At 43.4% G+C, this 20,100-nt stretch overlaps 1 protein-coding gene across 1 annotated transcript in view; it reads right to left on the bottom strand.

Moving 5' to 3' along the window:
- SAXO1 (stabilizer of axonemal microtubules 1) overlaps positions 1-2,709 on the bottom strand; it is a 36,299-nt gene extending 33,590 nt beyond the window's left edge. The window contains exon 1 of the mRNA XM_060100486.1: positions 2,620-2,709. Within this exon, the coding sequence (XP_059956469.1) occupies positions 2,620-2,709 (90 nt within the window). The remainder of the gene's footprint in view (positions 1-2,619) is intronic.
- Between the last annotated feature and the right edge of the window lie 17,391 nt (positions 2,710-20,100).

The raw sequence follows: 20,100 nt of genomic DNA, 5'->3' as shown, positions 1-20,100 counted from the left end.
ATCAACAAAATTCCATGTTAGTGATCTCCAACTCAGTTATATCCAGAAATGGCATAGAATTTAAAAAAATTTTTTTACACTAAACTGATTCTGATTACAGAAACTAAGAACACAGTATTCTGGGGCAGCACATCAGAGAAAAGAGAAAAAAACAGACATACAGAGAACTCATCACTGCTCCAATCAAAAGCTGGTTTCTAGGCAACAGTTAGTGTGCTGCTCCCATTGTTAATAAGTTCAACCCTCTACATAAATATTGCTGCTACCTCTGTTATTACCGTGTGCCTCTCTTCAACCTCCAACCACCGCCCTGCCACCTGCCCCCGCCAGGGAAAATGGTCAACACCTGCATGGTTCGTATGGGTAGAGCTGCATATGAACAAGTTTATCCCTATTTTCATATCATGTGTAGATTTGTGTATCAGATTAGGATTCCTACAAACCTCAAATCAAAAGCCAAGAAGTGCTAGTTACTCAAAAATACCTCTGCAGATATATTTTATTCACCCATACTCTGAGAGAGAAATCAAGACTTTATTAAGGGTAACTTAGATTCAGGCACTTTCAATAAAGTGGACTCCACAGACCTAACAGTATTTTCCCTCTCTAGTGCCCTTTTTTTTTTTTTTTTTGCGGTACACGGGCCTCTCACTGTTGTGGCCTCTCCCGTTGCGGAGCACAGGCTCCAGACACGCAGGCTCAGCAGCCATGGCTCACGGACCCAGCCGCTCAGCGGCATGTGGGATCTTCCCAGACCGGGGCACGAACCCGTGTCCCCTGCATCGGCAGGCGGACTCTCAACCACTACGCCACCAGGGAAGCCCTCTAGTGCCCTTTTTTAAGCCAGTAAAACTTTGCTTTTATATAACCCCCTTTCTATATTGTTACTTTTTTAAAATGTAACATATTGTAAAGGCTCATTCCAAAAGAAAAATAAATTAAATGTCAAGAAACTACATTGCAACTGGTATTATAAGAGGGGATTTCAGTATAGCAACACACTTGCATCCAGACATTGATGTTCCATTAAATGGAATTATATATAATATATATTTATAGGGCAGATTTTATTTATTTGACGTGTTGGTAGTTAACTAAGACCTTGTCTCACTTTGAAACATCAAAAACACTCAACTGAAAGTCAACTTTTCATCACCTAGTGTGCTCATGGCGCCACCCTCTTTCCTCACCTGTGCCCACCCCAGCTTGAATGTCCCTCTGAAGACAGAAAGCACCATGTATTCACCTTGTTGGTGAAGTTTAAAGGTGGAACCCCTTTATCCAGGAGTTCCTCAAGGATAAAGACCAAGTCTTCTATTTCTGTGTTCTGGAAACTAGCCCAATACCTGATATATTTTATTTAATAGCAGATGGACAGTGTATAAGAGGATGAACTGCTGAAAGAAAGATATTTACAAAGACATGACTGATTTGTTCTAACATTAGTAGAGCCAAAAGGGAAAATACAGATCAGATTCTCAGTTTTTATGGACCTAGACAGTGTCTAAATAAAGTTTATGGGATCACCATGCATGGGGTATTCAAAAGCAGTCTTAACAGTCATGAACCAAAGAAAGGAGAGACCTCTTCTCCCAGCTCTCTGATGCCTGTACCATTTTAAAGGAGCTGGTGGGCCACCTTGCTCAGGAGCACACTGAAACAAGCCAAGATGGGCCAACAGACAGAGAAGAGAAGGAGAGTAAGAAGGTTTCCTTAATCTATCAGAACTCTGAAGTCTTTCCACTCCAAGAATCACTAAAGGACCACAAGTAAGAGGAAATAATCCAGACTTTTTCTGACATTTAGTAAAGGGAGCAGTAGAGACCTTTCAATGGAACCCAGAAAAAGTTAACGGTTACACCAAGCTAGAATCATAGAATTTTTTAATTGAAAGGGGCCATGGAAAATACCTGATCTAACGTCCCCACTACACAGATGAAAGTATCTGAAGCTCAGAGAACCATGTATGTAACCTAGCCATAGAGAGAACCTAGGTCTCCATCACAACTGAATGACCAAGGATGTTTCCTGAGGTGCACCCAGCTCAAAGCCATCTAGGACTCAGATGACCCTAGAATGGATGATAGAATTTTAAGTATATAACAAGTCCCTCCAGAACAGCACCATCCAATAGAAACAGAAGGCAAGCCGTGAATGAGAACCACACATGTCATTTTAAATTTTCTAGTAGCCACATTAAAAAGGTAAAAAACAGGTGAACTTAATTTTAATATTTTACTTTTAATCCAATCTATCCAAAATACCATTTCAACATGTAATCAATACCAAAAATTGAGATATTTTACTTTCTTACTATGCCTTCAAAATCCAGTGTGTGTCTCACATTGACAGCACATGTCAGGACGACCACATTTCAAGTGCTCAACTGCCATATGTGGCGGTGGATTCCCTACTGGGAAGTGCAGGTACAGACAAAAGAACTGTAAGCACCCTGATGCTGGAAGCTCCCCTACAGATGGAGGAAAGACAAAGATGCTTAGAAATATTTTTGTTGACAAATAGGGTATTTGCCTCTTAGACTCCCTGACCTGCCTTCATGTAACACAATCAAAGGCATTAAAAGACATGAAAAATTAGTTGGAGGATTTTTTTCATTACCTCCTCACTCCAGAGCGCAGCTTCAGTGTTATGCACCTGGAATGCACCCTGTAGCTGCTCTCTTTCCTGCCACCTCCACTTTTCCAACATGTTTCCCTTCCTTCAAGGCCCATCTTGAATGCTACTTCCACCACCACCATCACCACCATCACCACCACCACAGGAAGCTACTGATGATCCCACTGTACCCTGTTACTGGCCGTGACTCTCTCTCCTCTGGTTGTGCATGGTGTCGTGTCCCTACCTCTTTTAGGACCCTTTACTGCTCTGCTCTGCCTTGCATGGTCCTCTACTTATAACTTTTCAGGTTAAGAATTTTCATGGTTGCAAACAAAGCTGTTCCTCAGGGGGAGAGCATGGTAATTCTTCCTGCCACCAAGAGGCAGCATGAACAGTAGCTACTAGAATATAACTTTGAACTTTTCAAACAAATGAACTTCCAGTAGTTCTTTAGAACCCAACCTGTTTGTAAGCAGAACAGCTTTCGGTGGATATGGGTGACTCGCCTTGCCTCTCTCATGGTCTTTTAGAATCCCCTGCGGAGCCCAGCCTGCTGTGGGCAGTGAGGAGGGCTCTCCACTCCAGGGGGCAGAGGGCATGGCAGAAGGAGACTTTGGAGGCAGGAAGATGTGGTTTCCAATCCTAGCTCTGTCACTGACTGCTTGTGTAATGTGGAGAACATTATTTAACTCTTCTGAACTTCGATTTCCTCCTCTGTAATTTGTGGCTAACTACTTCTACCATTTAGTATGATTGTGTGACTTTTTCCTCAGATACCAGAGGAAAAATGCCTAGCCCAGTCTAAGGCAAGCACTCTGATTAAGAGGCTATGTTTATTGAGCAATTACTGTACACCACATGGGCTAGGAGTTCTGTATCTCATCCCAACTAATCCTTACAGCAACGCTATGATGGAAGCACTCTTATTTTCCTCATTTTACAAACATGAAGACTGAGGTTTAAGAGATGTGATCTCATTCAAGGTGACAGAGCCAGATGGTAATGAAGTCAGGACTAGAACCCCAGGCCTTCTGCCTGGTTCCAAAGCCTGTGCTCTTAATCACAGCCATATACTGTGTGGCTTAATGGGATGCCAGCCTGTACCAAACACCTCTGTTTCCTGGCTGCTCTGCTAAACCTAAGGGCAGTCAATTAATAGGCAGTTCTTAGACCTACCCCTTCCCCATCCCCTTAGCTACACTCAGCCTTCCAGGACAGGATGTGCCCCTCTTTCCCGAGGACCCCAAAACCATTCTAATATAAACCAACAAACAGATGCAATTCCAAGTGCTTTTTAAAATGCCGATCATTCCACAGAACTTTCTTTACTGTCTAAACAAGACAGTCTCATTAGATAAAGTCATAACAGTAACAACCAGGAAAACAAAGAACATGGAACACTGGGTCTCAAAGGACCCTCAAGATCAGCCAACCCTTCAGCTTCAACAGGCAGGTGAGGGCACTGAGATGGAGGCACGCCAAGCTTCTAGCCAAGGTCACACAGCTGGTCGGCGGCAGCGTCCACCCCAGGTCCCACACCACCTCCCACATAATTGACTTCCATTTACAACCTGACTTAAAACTCCAAGTGCAGACTCTTAAAGGGTTTGCAGCCCAGTCTTCCTTGTGTCCGGTAGTTGGGAGCTTGTGACCTGTCACAGCTGCCATGCGAGGGAGGACAACGCTTAGAGCGGAAAATGCATTCTGGGTCTAGAAGAGGCGAAGGTGCCAACCATCACCAAACCTCAAGTCAAAAAGTCATCATTCTATGCCGACGGTTTAGAACGATTTCAGGGTGTCTGGAGTAACAAGAACTCTGAGATCCTAGAGGCAGGGTCCTCTCAGAGGAGGACCTACATCTCTGGAACGGTCTTCTCCCTGAACAGCTCACAAAGCCAACCCAATTAGCCTCTGAGGATGGACAAAGCCAGTGCTTTTCCCAACGTGCATGTGTATCTACCTGCAGTGGCTTATAAACTTTTAAAATGTTTACTAAACTTTGTTCCATCCTATTTAGAATATACCCAGAGGCAAAGGGATAAGTGAGAATGCTTTTATGAACTGCAAAATAAGACCACCGTTGAACATACATAGATATATTTCACACCAATCTTAAGACAAGACGACTCACATTCCCCCTACCTACATCTTCTACCTAGATCTTTAAAGAAACGTTGCATTGTGAGAACTCTGAATAACTCCAGCTTAGATCCTGCCCACGTTGCTAGGAAATCGGGCAGGGATTATAAACTGAACTTTTGGTGGTGACTAATCCTTCAGGGGACCAGATTCTGGGTAACAGAAAGCAGGGCCATGTGGTACAAATATGACAGATAGATGCAACTGATGTACCAACTAGCAGTGGCTGCCTGGGAGCCACACTGAAAAATTCATAGGTCACAGCCAAGTTTAGTGAGGATGACCATCTTTTTTTTTTTTTTTTTTTTTTTTTTTTGCGGTATGCGGGCCTCTCACTGCTGTGGCCTCCCCCGTTGCGGAGCACAGGCTCCGGACGCGCAGGCTCCAGACGCGCAGGCTCAGCGGCCATGGCTCACGGGCCCAGCCGCTCCGCGGCACATGGGATCCTCCCAGACCGGGGCACGAACCCGTATCCCCTGCATCGGCAGGCGGACTCTCAACCACTTGCGCCACCAGGGAGGCCCAGGATGACCATCTTGATTGATTAGCCATGCCTGTCAAGGGTGCTGGGTTAGGGAAGTGGGGATGGGTGATAAATATATGAATGAACCTATCAACAAAAGGCAAGGAAAGGGAGAGAGGGAATTCTGGTGGAAATGTCCTAAATGGTGACTTACAGGAATCACACATTTGGAAGACATCTAGAAACAACAAAGCCATAAGAATATAAAGTTGCCAAGATGAGAAAAAAGGAATAAAAACAAGGCCAAAATCTTGAAGAACACCACATTTAGGAAGAAGGATAAAGAAGTCTCAGGAGGAAGAAACTGACAAAAAGAAGAAAATTTGGTGACAGATCAAATAAAATATTTTAAGTGTTCAACAGTTAAATGCCTCAGAAAAATCTCATATGGTGACTAGAAAGCAGCTTTAGTAGAGTGGCTGTGCTGGATCCAAGGAACGGATGCTGCTGAGGAAGTGGAGGAGGGGAGAGAGACCATGCTGAAAAATCTGGTGACAAAACCAACAAGAAAAGTCCAACAGGAGTTCAAGAAATTACTCAGGACATACACAAGAATTGTAAACTATGTGATTATCATCATGCGGTATTGGGTAAAAGAAGTGAAATCAGATCATCTTTGTAGGTAGAGGAACAGAGTGGCAGACAGGGATCCTTTGATGAGCAAAAACAATTGCTGGAGCCAGAGCCTGGACTACAAAGGAGATATGATTAAGGCGGGAAGGTGGGCGGGGTTCAAGAGACAATTTGAGAGGAGAGATGGGAACCTGAGCAGCACCAGTCTGGCGGCCTTGACGCAGGACACTAAGGCATGGAGAGAAAGAAAGCGGATGAAATGAAGAGGTTCAAGGCATGCACAGGGCACTCTATAGGGAGTGTGTTGAAGGGGCAGCTGGAAAAGAGTGCAGACTTGCTTCCAAGGAGTAGTGATGCCGAGGGAGAGGGGCCCAACTAGGACCTTGTGTGGCAATGCTCAGAAGCTCTGGGGGAAGATACTCTGGTTCAGAAGACTGTGAGGCCGAGGGCCTTGTGGGATGGCAGGCACCAATGAGAGGAGCTCTAGCGGGGGCGCACAGCCATCAGGCCGAGTGGGCAGGAGGGCAGTCAGTGAGAGCCAATGGTCCTTTGAAAAGCCAAGAGCCTGGAGAGAGAAGCAGAGAGTATGTTCAGAGCCACAGAAGAGCACCCCAGGGGCTCTCCCTGTCCCTTCCTCCTTGGCAGTCAAAAGGAAGAAGAGTTTCTTCGGTGAAAAAAAAAATAGATGAATTGAGGAAACCTCTTCAAGAAGGTGCAACTGCTCAAGGCATCCTGAGGAGACATAGGGCAGGCATTTTAGCAATGGCCCCACTGAGTCTTGGAGAGACACACAGAAAGGACCATGCCAGTCCCCAAGGCACCTTCTCTTTCCACCTCTTAGACAACCAACCCTCTGAGGGAAGGCAGGTGTCACCTGGGCTGTTCCAACTTGGCACGTCTCCTCCCCACCAGCCCTGACAACACTCTACCCAGACCCCTAGTCCTACCTGACCGCCATCACCTCCTTCAGATTTCAGCTCAAAAATCCCTCCCGCCAGGAGGACTTCCCAGACCCCTCATCAGATCATGGTCAGTCTGCTCATCCCCCCATTCTCACACCACATGCTGGCAGCCCCCTGCTCAGTCTGACGTCCTGGCAGGCGGGTCTTGGGTACCACTGCCTTCGTGCCTGGCACGTGGTGGGCATTCAATACTTGATTGCTGAAAGCCTGGCACATGGTGGGCATTCAATACTCGATTGCTGAAAGCAGGCAAGAAGAATGGGGCAAGTACCATATGCGGCTAAGTCGTGTCCACTGTGGCCTGAGCCAGCAGCACACCTACAAACTGTTTAAAAAGAAAACCCAGCAGCTAGACTCATATTTGTTTACCCTTGTGGCATGGCGCTTCCTAGGTAAACACAGCTTAGAAATTGGTTTTAAAAAAACAAATCCTTGACCCAATCTCATATCACACACATACATAATTTGAGCTGGATCACAACAAACCTTAATGTGCAAGCTAGAATTATCAAGTTTTTAGGGGAAAACACAGGCAAAGACCTTTGTAAGAGTAGAAGGCAAGGATTTCTTAGGTCACAGAAAGTAATAACCATAAAAGAAGGAATTGGTTAAGTTAGACAAAGTCAAAGCTTCTGCTCATCAAAGATATATTTAAGAAAATAAGCAAGCCATACATTTGGAAATAATATTTGCAAAACAGATACCTAACAAAGGACTGTTATCCAGGATATATAAAATCATTTATAACTCAATAATAAAGACACAAAAATAAGCAAAAATCTGAACAAACACAAAAAGATATACAAATGGACAATAAACATATACAAAAGCGCTTAACATCATAAGTCATCAGGGAAAGACAAGTTTAAACGACAATGAGATACCACTACACACATACCAGAACAGCTAAAATTAAAAAGACTAACAAAACCTACTGTTGGCTAAGTAGAGTATCAGCACTGTCATTCACTGTTGGTAGGGATGTAAAATGGTCCAAACCAATTTGGCAAAAGCTATGGCAGTTTCTACATGCTGGCCTACCTCCCAGCCCAGCAATTCAATTCCTAGGAATTTATCCAAAGAAATAAAAGCCATACATTCACAAAAAGGAGTTGGACGAGAATATCCAAAGAAGCTAATTCATATAACCAAAAAATAGAAACAGCCCAGGCATCCATCAATGGGAGGATAGATAAATCGTGGTATCATCATTCAATGGAATACTAATCAGCAATAAAAAGAAGCAAACTACTTGCAGCCACAAACCAGCAGACACATAACAGCATGGATGAATCCCACGAACACTTTGGTTGAGCGAACAATATCAAGAGTGCATACTTTACGATTCCATTTATATGAAATTCTGGAACAGTAGGAACTAACCTACAGTAGAAAAAAAATCAGCTCAGTGGTTACCACAAGGAGAGAGAGAGAAGAGAATGATTGGGAAGGAGTATACAGGAACTTTCTGGGGCGCAGGTATGGTTCTACATCTTGACAGGGATTGGAGTTACACAGGCACGTGAATTTGTCAAAATTCAGCCAACACCTCAAGACCTGTGCATGTCATTGTAAATTTATCTCAAAAGAAAAAGGAAACCAATATTAAACTGTTAATGACATGAATGCTGAACTATTTAGGGGAGAAGTTTACTGATGTATGTGATTTACTTTGAAATACATAAACGAGATGGACTGACGGATGGAGGGATAATGAGAGGAGTAGATGGAGAGGTGTGTCGATGTGGGTGATAGCATCTAGGCAGTGGATATACAGCCGTGCACTTTCAAATTCTCAACTTTGTCACATGCTCAAAAAATTTATTTTTTTTTATTTTTTTATTTTTTTGGCTGTGTTGGGTCTTCTTTGCTGCACGTGGGCTTTCTCTAGTTGCGGTGAGCGGGGGCTACTCTTCGTTGCAGTGCACAGGCTTCTCACTGCAGTGGCTTCTCTTGTTGAGGAGCACGGGCTCTAAGCACACGGGCTTCAGTAGTTGTGGCACACAGGCTCAGTAGTTGTGGCTCACAGGCTCTAGAGCTCAGGCTCAGTAGTTGTGGTGCACAGGCTTAGTTGCTCGGCAGCATGTAGGATCTTCCCGGACCAGGTCTTGAACCTGTGTCCCCTGCATTGGCAGGCGGACTCTTAACCACTGCGCCACCAGGGAAGTCTGCTCAAAATTTTTCATAATAAAATGTTGGAGAGGAAAAAGAACAAGTTTCTAAAAAATCCTCTGTAGATGTGATCATGGCATTGTGGTTACGTAATATAGTGTCCACACGTTTAGAGAAGCACGGTGAAGTACATAGGGGTGAAATGACATGACGCCTGGAATTGATGGATGAACCAAATGTGACAAAATCTTGATAATTATTGATGCTGGAAGATAATTATTGACGGGGGTTCATCACTATTCTCATTTTTGCAGATTTAAATTTTTTTAATTAAAGAAATATTAAAACAAATCCCTAAGAGGCAGGGCTTACATGAAACAAACATGTATCTGCTTCAGCAAGAGTTTCCCCGAGGCCAACACGGCTTTAATCCAACCACCTGGGACAAAACAGGATCTTGATTTAAGCTGATGATAAGTGCAGAGCCAGCAACCAAAGGAAGCTTTCCTTCTCACACTCTGAAGTCTGTGTCAGCTGCACCGGGCTTCTTCCCATGTGGCCTTTTAGGGTCCTCCAGCCAAAAAACAGCGACCTCACATACTTAACCAGAGTTTCACTCTCTTCTCAAGAAATCGAGTGAGTGCCCCGCGCATTTCAGATGAAACCCAACAGCTGTGCTCAGCAAATCTTCCCAAGGCTCTCTTCCAGGCATTGCCAAAAAAAGAAAAAAAAAAAAAAACCAAAGCCTCTTTAATCCCTATTTTTAAATAATAACTGTCTTTGACCCACCACCTCACCCCTAACCCAAGATTGCGTTGTTGCCGAGCACACTGTAATTATTCTTATCACAGCATTTATCCCACAATATTACAAAATGCTTGTTTGTTGCCCAGACTGGGCTCCTTGGTATGGGGAGTGGGCGGGGGGGGGGGGATCTTGTTCACTATTATATAACCAGCTAAGCACAATGCCTGGAACACCTACAAGCTTCCTAAAATAGCTTTGGGTGGCTGGGTGAACAATTTGTAAAACACGCACAGTTTACAGAGCTTTTCCATATGGTCTCCTTCTTCCTGCCACCCTAAGAGCTAAGCAGGGCAGGAATTATTCGCCTTCCCGCAATATCCCAGATAAGGAAACAAGGCCAAGGGGGCATTCAAGATGCGCTCAATCTCACAGAACAATCAGTGGTAAAACCTGGGCCAGGGCCAGTTTTGCTAACTCCTTGAGATGTTCTTTTCATCATATCAAATTCCTTTCTGAGGAAAATTCAAGTTGATCACTCAGAAGACGAGACACTTCTCTAACCACGATCAAAAGGCTTGGAGTTAGAGATCCTGTGACCTCTGAACTGACTAAATTTAAGAGTGAACAGGACCCAATGAGCATGGATTTTCCTCGGAAAGCAGGGAGAGTAAACAGCTGGATAAACGCCACTACCCATAAAACCCCAGATGTTCGGCTTGATGTTTCAACATATTAAATGTCTCATCTAATTAATTAAGGTAAAAAGACAACGGGGTGCTGTACACCATGTTAATCTCCACCAGCCAGCTGACATCAGCTGCTCCACATGCATTAATCTGTTGCAAAATTTCTCCCTCCAAACACGCCCCTTCCCTATTTTGCATAAACAACAACCAAGTGCTGTTTTCATAGCCCCTTTGGAAGGATTAGGGGCTGGCTAGGATTACCCTGAGCTGTCATCTTGGAGGTCAAATTACCCCCAAGCAGTACTTCACACAAAACTCATCCTCTTCTCTTAGCTTCAAGTTGGGGGAAAGAACTGGAAGTTCTGGTGAATATGTAAATAAAACACTGGCCATCAGCTGAGGTGCATGCCCTCCCTGAAGCCATCCACGCACACATGAAATACAGCCCAGGATTCCTGCTTTGAGTTTCAGCAGGTGAACTGGCAACAACTTGCACGGGGCCAAAGGTCCAAAGAGCAGGTCTCCAGGCACAGCTGCGCTCCATCTCCTTCAGAAAATCAGCCCAGCATCCCGTATCTAGGGTACAAGCATGCTTTTTATGTCCTATAGGGAGTTACCGACAGGCCTGGGAGCTGTCAAGGGCCTTGTGAATTACTGAGGAATTATGAGGCACTTCACTGTATTTATTGATATTCCATTGCCTTGGGCTCCAAAACTTGGTGCTGAGGTACCTTAGCCTCCATGCTAGGTTTTCAATGCCAAGGTCTTGCTGTGTCAAGATTTCTGGGAACCTTTCCTTCTCTAAATGTGGACCTGTCTCACGCTGTGGGTAATGAGGAAATGGTTCCCATCACCTCTCCCCAGCCCCAGCCCTCCTACCCAATATCATTTCCCACCTAAGCAGCCACAGAAAGGAGTACTTTTGTCCTTCAGAGCAGCAAGGGGCCAAGCAAGACACGCAGACAGAACAGATCTGAATCTAGTAGCCAATGCCTAATTTCAGCTGTGAGGATTTTCTCCACTGCTTGCTCATAAGCTACTGACCTTACCATCATAAACTGAGTATTCCCCGTGCCCCACTGCTGCTTGCTTCAATTCTAGAAACCTTTGGAATTTCAACTGATACCAAAATTTCAACTACTGTTATATCCTCCATCAAAAAAGATTTACCAATGCTAATCTACATTTTTTTTCTCTCTGCCTCTAAGGAGCTTTTCAAAATTTGAGCCAAATCTCCTATAATGTCATTAAAGTGAGAGAAAAATCATTTAAACAATGAGTGGAATGATTTTAGAAAAATAGCCTTATTGAGCTAAATTTATTCCTTTGAGTACCAGAAATATTTTTAAACAAGCATTTGATTCTTAGGGACTGAAGTCACTGTTACGAGATCACCACCCCCGCCCCAAAAAAGCAGGAGGCTGAATTTCCAGTTTAATTATGACCACAGATGAGCAGCTGGAATGAAATTACTTCACTGTGCTGTGTGTTCATAATTCATCATATCCAAGTGATCTCTGATTTCATTAATGATTTTTCTCTACTTCTCCTCAGATGTTTAGCTTAAAGGGAGATTTTTTAAATTACCTCTTTCCAACTGTACTTTTTCAATATAGTCTTTGCTCTGGAAATTCAAATTTACTGATATTAACTTTATACTGATAGTGTAAAACCCACTCCTTCGATAAAACATGACCTTATAAAATGTTAAAGGCAACCCACTCTTATCACTGAACAAATATCCTGCTTTATATCAACTGCCCAATAACCAATAACAAAAGATTCAAGTTTTACTTTGTTACCTGACAAACACACAAAGATTTCTGGCATAAAAAACCAAGTTACAGAAATTGTACTTTTTTCTTTTTAGGTTTATATGTTTTAGCTAAAATCAGAACTTGTTAAACCCCTTGGGCTTCTGGAAGAATGCAGAGGATTTAAAGAGCATTTCTTACTGGACCTCCCAGATGCTGGCAAAGTTCTAGGGAATGAGGAGGTGTTAGGAGAGAACAGGCAGATATACACACACGATGGCTATTAATTCCATTCTTGATTTCTGGTAGAAGACAGCCCTTTACCAAAAAAATGAGATTCACAAAAATAAAATTCTTGGTTCACTATCACCTTTGCAAAGTGACCTCCTCTTTCCCTTCTCAAACCACTGAAGAAATAAACACCATACGTTTCCATTAACCTGGATGAAAACTCTTCTCCATGGGGCCTTTGGCTTTTCATAAAGGTAGAAAATCTGTACACCAGTAGATTTGTACACCTTCAAAGGTAACAATATGAATACTCAACATTTATTGAGCACTGACTATGTACCAGGCACAGCTCTTAACTCTTTATCTGTATTATCTCAGTCTTAACAACAACCTGCCCTTAGACCAAAAGGCTTACAAAAGACCCAAATCCTCAGGTTGTGAGTCACGCTGCACAGAGCCCACAGCTGCAAAGGGCAGTTAGAGGACCAGCTCAGTGCAAAAGGCACACAAGGGCATGAACGAGGGAGTGGACCTGGGTGTCCATCTCTGAACCTCTAAGAAGCCTGAGGTGCCAAGGGTGGGCCTCCCCCAAGTTTCCGTCAGACTCCATCCCTTTCCTCATCCTCTCCCCTTTGCTCTTCCCCTAGCTCTTTTTCTCCACTTGGTGCCCACACTACTCTAAACCTTGAGTCCTTCAGGATTGAAGGCAGAGACCATCCCCAACCTAGACAACATTCAGGGAGAGAAAGCCCATTGAGAGAACACAGTGTCAGCGGCCTCAGGTACTCAGGAACCCAACCTTCTGCAACCAGACAAAGGAAAAGTGAAAGCTACTTCCCATAAACCTTTTCACTAACTGGAATCAGGTCATAAGCCACACCCAGCAGCAAGGGGAGCTGCGAAGTCAAGGATCAGGTGTCTTTGGTCACCACAGTGGGCAACAGGCAAGATAGATGGGGATACTTTGAGTGGTCACCCAACAGAATCTGTTGTCAAAGTGATTCTAACAAAATAAGGCATTTTTATGTATTGTCATGTAGTACATTCAGGTACCATGTAAGCATTGGTGAAAACTCTAATGGAATGGTAATGGGTTTTAAGTATTCACAAAACTAATATGCACATTTATTTCCAGTTGCACACTACTAGAGAGGATTCTAAAGCACTAGCACCTTTACGCTAGCAACTGTCTAGTAACTGTCAACATGGTTGCCGTAAAGTTGCACATCCCAATGGAGTTGGACAAAAATGTCATGAAATACTGCAAGCCAAATAGAATTTCAGAAATCACATAGGGGGACAAGAACTATTTACTCTGGAGTGTTGCCTTCTATTAGCTCTAAAACACACACACACACACACACACACACACGAATCTCAAACAAAATGAAGCAGCCAAAGCTCAGACTGTCTTGCACTTGTTCCCATCATTATATCATTATACCTCCTGGTTAAAGGGTCCCCTGGAGCTGTGCTGGATACAAAGACAAGCTCATCTGTCAACTGACTCCAGAGTTTCATTTAGCTTCTCTGGCTGCTTGAGCAGGTATTCCCATATCTGCCCCTTTCCCCTGTAGCCTTCCAAAGTTGCTTACAAGGGTGAAAAGAGACAAAAATCTTCCTGGATAGAGAAGATGCTTTGGTCTTACCTATTCTATTCTCATCCTCTGATAATCCCAACATAACATTCACAAGATAAACAATGCACAATAGTAGTACAAGTTTGTTTACTCTTCCATTTGTTCATTGATCCATTTATTCATTCATTCATACAGCATTCATAAAGTTCCTATTATATCATGTACCATGTTGGGTGGAGAAAAGAGAAAGCACATATTCCCTGCCTAAAAGCACATATCCATTACTTCTTATCTCCACTTCTTAACATTGGTACTCAGCATTCAGAAATGGGGGGAGGCAAAAGAAGAAGGCCTTATGCCTTATGAAGACATTGGTGGCAGCATCCCCGAGGGCCAAGAAAGCAGGCAGTAAGAGGCTGTAGATACGGAGGTGGCAGACAGAAGAGGCAGCCAGATAGTCAGGAAGATTAGTTACACTGAACAAATAAGTAAATATAGTGAGAATAAAAGGAGTCAGGTTTCTCACTCTGAGAAGGGATTTCTGAACATGGAAAGAAGGCTGGAAAGACCTCTGAGGTGTTGGATTGGAATTAGAAGTACTGGTGTAAAGTGATGGGTTTTTAAATAAAAAATAGATAAAATATTTATTTTTTCTGTATTTGTGTGTGTGTATATATACATATTTATATGCACGACTGTGTGTGTGCATACAGAAGCAATGAGCACAGTGAACAATCAAATTTTGGTTTCTAAATATCACCCTCCACTAAAATGAATCAGAACAATTTGAAGAAAAGTTGATTTCAGAGTTGGAGCAGAGAAAATACAAGATGATCCTGGGACATCTGTGTCAGAATATAAGGAAATGCTTAATAAATGATGGGCATCTGTCAAGAGGACAGAGCCAGCTTGTAGAAACAAATCAGGAACAATTTGAGGATTAAAATGATAGTTAACAGGTTATAACCCATTGGTTAAAATAGAACCATGAGTCTATACTGAACATACATGTATAAATGGAGGAGAAGGGAACCCTCTTTCTTACAGTAGAAAGCCAAGTAATAAATGCAGAAATGGTGGAAATAGATTATTTCTATTCAGCAACCACGGTGGTGGTGCATGCAGGTGGGAGTCGACCATGGATGATAAGGTTGATGGGTGATATTGTGATGAGGAACAGGATATTAGTATAATACCATATACCATAGTAAGTAAATACAAAGGGAAAATGGCAGCTGTACAGTGGAGACACCTGGCAGACCCCATCATGACCAGATGATCAAGGTTAACATCACCAGTGATAAGACAGGTCATCATCATGTGTCTCTTGACGTGATACACCAGGAATATCTCAGTGCATGGCCTGAGTCTAATTATGAGGAAACCAATGGACAGACCAAAGTGAAAGGTTGTCCTACAGAATGAAAGGTCTTTCAAGGGCATGAGACACAGGGAAAAGACGGAGGAATGTTTCCAGGTTAAAGGATACTGATGTGGTAAGATAACTAAATAGAATGCATGCTCCTAGATAGGATCCTGGACCAGAAAGGAAAAGGGGACATTGTTGGAATGCTCGGATAAGTCTGAATGGGGTCTATAGACTGTACAGTGAGTATTGTTGTATCAATGCTGATCTCCTGGTTGGGATGCTTATACAATGATAATGCAGGAGGAGAGGTCCTTGTTTGGGGCAACACTAGTGGTGATGAGCATGTCAGAAAAAAGATGTGTGTCGTGTGGCCACGTGCACGTGTAGAGAGGAAGAGAGGGTGAGTGGAAATGGAGATGAAATATTAACACCTGGAAAATCTGAGCGAGGTGGAGGAGATACAGAATTCTTTATACTGTTTTTACCTTTTTTTTTTGTATGTTTGAGACCATTGCCATTTTTTATAAAAACGCATGATATAAGAAAGAGGCCCTGATGCCACTAGGACCTGAGTTTAAATTCTAACTCGGTAATTTATTTGATCTATGACCATGACCCTAAGGAAATAATTTGAGTTTCAGTTACAGCATTTAAAATTAATTCCTACTGTGCCTCACAAAATTGAGATTAAAGTAGATAACCAATAATAGTCACCATTTACTGAGGACTTACTATTGTATCCTCACATTTTAGAAATCCTATTTCTAAACCACTCAACAACCTGGCATAGTATTATGATTCCCAGTTTACAACATGAATAGCCTAAGACTCAAAGAAATGACACGTCCTCTCCTTAGTAAAAAAGCAGGGCTCAGGGCTTCCCTGGTGGCGCAGTGGTTGAGAGTCCGCCTGCCAATGCAGGGGACACAGGTTCGTGCCCCGGTCCGGGAAGATCCCACATTATACTTAGTTGATGTTGAAGGGTGAGAAGGCAATGGAGAAGCAAGGGGAGGCAACAGGCAAGGGATTTCAGGCAGAAGTTCGGCAGATACAAAGCCATGTTGGCACGGTGGCAGGGGTGTTGGGGAAGCAGTGCACAGAGGGAGGAAGCCAGCTGGGGAGGGGTAAGTGATAGGTGGGCAGAAACCAGATCAGGAAGTGTCTGACATGCCATGTTTAGAAGTTGACACTTTGGGGCTTACCTGGTGGCGCCGTGGTTAAGAATCCGCCTGCCAATGCAGGGGACATGGGTTCAAGCCCTGGTCCAGGAAGATCCCACATGCTGCGGAGCAACTAAGCCCGTGTGCCACAACTACTGAGCCTGCACTCTAGAGCCCACACGCCACAACTACTGAAGCCTGTGCGCCTAGAGACCGTGCTCCGCAACAAGAGAAGCCATGGCAATGAGAAGCCTGCGCACCTCAACGAAGAGTAGCCCCCTTTCCCTGCAACTAGAGAAAGTCCGCATGCAGCAACGAAGACCCAACGCAGCGAAAAATAAATAAATAAAATAAATTTTTTTACAAAGTTGACACTTTGCCCTCTTGGCTAGGGAGGACACTGCACGTCTGCTATCAGCGCTTCTCCCTACATGTCAGGCAATACAAATCATGGCACTTTATGACACTTCAGGCAGCCACTACCAAACAACTGGAATTGACATCTGAAATAAAATCGTTTGCCGCCCCTGCTCTAGGCAACGGGGGAACTTACAGGGTTTTTAACAGGTGGCTGGTAAGATTGGCTCTGTTCTTAATAGAGCACACAACCAGCACAGCAGCAAAGACTGGTCAAGAAACAGACTGCAGGGAACTTCCCTGGGGGTCCAGTGGTAAAGAATCCGCCTTCCAATGCGGGGGGTCGCAGGTTCGATCCCCGGTCATGGAAGTAAGCTCCTATATGCTGCGTGGCACAGCCAAAATAAATAAATAAATAAATAAGAAACAGACTGCAGGCACTGTGACAGGTGAGAAGGTCACTACAATAGTCCTGTGCGATGTATAAAGGAAATGTGCACATCCAAACAAAGTCAGGATTTGGTCAAACTCCGAGCTTTCATCTAGTCAGTGTCAGAAGGCATATTATGGTGGAGAAAGCATATAAAGTGCTCTTCAAACAACAAAATCCAAGGCAAGCTGAAGGTTGTGCTCAGGGGACAGTGAGACCCAGGAAAACAGACTACACTAGGAGTGAAGCAGGCAGACCAAGAGAGATGTAAGTTTCACTAACCTTGAAATTCCACGCAATCATAGTTGCAAACTGACCACAGCAGTACTGTAACACCTATCAGGTATCAGGTGCTATCAGACTATTGGTCATTCCCTGCAACACTGAGGTGCTCAATTAAAGGATATTATTGAAAGGCACTAGTCACAGTTTCTACATCTTAGAAAAAGACATGATATTTAAGCACTGATATTTTTTGTTTCTCTTTTAATTAATTTTTATTGGAGTGTGGTTGATTTACAATGTTGTGTTAGTTTCTGCTGTATAGCAAAGTGAATCAGTTATACATATACATATATCCACTCTTTTTTAGATTCTTTTCCCATACAGGTCATTACAGAGTACTGAGTAGAGTTCCCTGTGCTATACAGTAGGTTCTTATTAGTTATCTATTTTATATATAGTAATGTGTACATGTCAGTCCCAATCTCCCAATTTATCCCTCCCCCCACTTTTTCCCCCCTTGGTAACCATAAGTTTGTTTTCTACATCTGTGACTCTTTATTTGTTTTTTTTGTTTGTTTTTTTTTTTGCGGTACGCGGGCCTCTCACTGTTGTGGCCTCTCCCGTTGCGGAGCACAGGCTCCGGACGCACAGGCTCAGCGGCCATGACTCACGGGCCCAGCCGCTCCGCGGCACGTGGGATCCTCCCAGATCGGGGTACGAACCCGCACCCCCCGCATCAGCAGGCGGACTCTCAACCACTGAGCCACCAGGGAAGCCCTCTTTATCTGTTTTGTAAATAAGTTTAAGCGCTTAAATTAAAATGCACACACACAGATAAACCCCTGTGTGCGCAGAGACCTAGGACACAATGAGGAAGCATTCCAACCCAGGATGTGGGTGAGAAACTGGTTTCTTGAGTTTTAGGAGCAGTGGGTGCTGGGTGTAGTCAAGAGTACTGGGTAGAACTGTGTTTCATCTCTTCTCTGGGCCTCGGTTTCCTTGACTGAAAAGTGAGAGAACGATAAAGATAATCTCTTCACACATAATAATGCTGCCTCTGAACTCTCCTCTCGGAATGAAAAGAGCAAGGAGGTTTGGGAGAGCGTTCTTGCTACGAGCACAAGAACATCAGGCTAAATCCTCCTGAATGCGAATCTGATGAGGGTAGCAACTCATGGCACATCCAGAAACTTGGTAATACAATTGAGAAAACTGGAAACACATTGCAAGGGACAGCCTGGGAAGCATACTACATTCTGCTTAAAGATGCTGACTGTTTTTGAAATAAAACTTTAAAACACGCCGTAAAAAGCAACTTTTCCTCTGGGGAAAGAGTGGCCTAAAGTGTCTTTGATTGTAACTATGGGAACGGCTTTCATCTGCGCTCTTTATGAGGTTAATTGTAACTCTCCCCCAAGCTCAGGATCTTTCTGAGTCTTGTGGTTGTAATCTTACAAACCTTCGTGTTCAACAGGCACATTCCAAAATGTTTGAACTCGTGGCTCAGAAAGCAGTCAAATGAGTGAAGGCTGATAAAAAGAAGCTCTGTTTTAGCTAGCCTGCATGCATGTGTGCACGTGCGCGCACACACACACACACACACACACACACACAGCCTGCTGACTTCCAGCTACACCCAGTGAAAGTGCTTTATGTTTGACTTCGGCTCTTCTAAGTGATCAAGCTTCATCAGAAAGGACACTGCAAGCCACACAAATGTGAGGCACTTAACACAATGCCTGGCTCATGGTAACCCCTCAGAAGCTCATAACTGTTACCATTTATCCTTTTTCTTCATTATTGCTGATGGACTATAACACTGTTTGCATTTAGCAGTCATTGCGAGATTTATTCCCTCCAATGAGGTCATTTTCATGGAGCACATAACCACAGAAACACCCCTATGGAATGCTGTTGTGGTGGCCCTTTTTTACCAATGGGCAGAAGACAGTTACCATAAATGTGTTGTTTATACAGAAAAAAAAAAAAACCCACCATGTTGTTCTTCACATTCTTTCATATAACAAGGACCTCCACTGAAAACCGTGGTTCATATTCTCCTCCCAGATGCTAATAGGAATTAATCTCCTGCTGTACTTTCATGGCTCCCTAATAACAGGCTCACTAGTAATAATTATGTGTTAACATTTATTGAGCATTTGCCACATGCCAGGCACTGTGCTAATCGTTTTGTTTATTATTTCATCTTCACTACAACCCCATGAGATCCTGCTGTTATTCTCATCTACATGAGATGTCTAAGGCTTAGAAAGGTTAAGTTATCCAAGATCATTCATTCAGTGAGACACATAGCTGGCAAGGGGGTGGAACCAAACTCGAACCAGGTGTTTCTGAATCCAATGTCCGTGTTCATGTTGTTTCACTAGATTGTAATTACTAAATAAAGGGTTCTTAACTTAGAATCCTTAAACGAACTTCAAGGAATCCATGAGCCCCCTGGAATTGTATGTAAAATGGTATGTGTATGTACACATTTTCCTTGGAGAAAGTCCAAAACTTTTACCATATTTTCAAGAGTCCAGGACTCAAAAAATATTTTTTTTAAAAAAGCCCAGACTCAGGAGGGACTATATCTTATCATCTTTATATTCTGCACCACCACTCCCCTCACT

This window comes from Mesoplodon densirostris, chromosome 6 (assembly GCF_025265405.1).
Source record: "Mesoplodon densirostris isolate mMesDen1 chromosome 6, mMesDen1 primary haplotype, whole genome shotgun sequence".
In the NCBI taxonomy this organism is placed as follows: Eukaryota; Metazoa; Chordata; class Mammalia; order Artiodactyla; family Ziphiidae; genus Mesoplodon; species Mesoplodon densirostris.
This window is presented reverse-complemented; position numbering and strand designations above follow the sequence as displayed.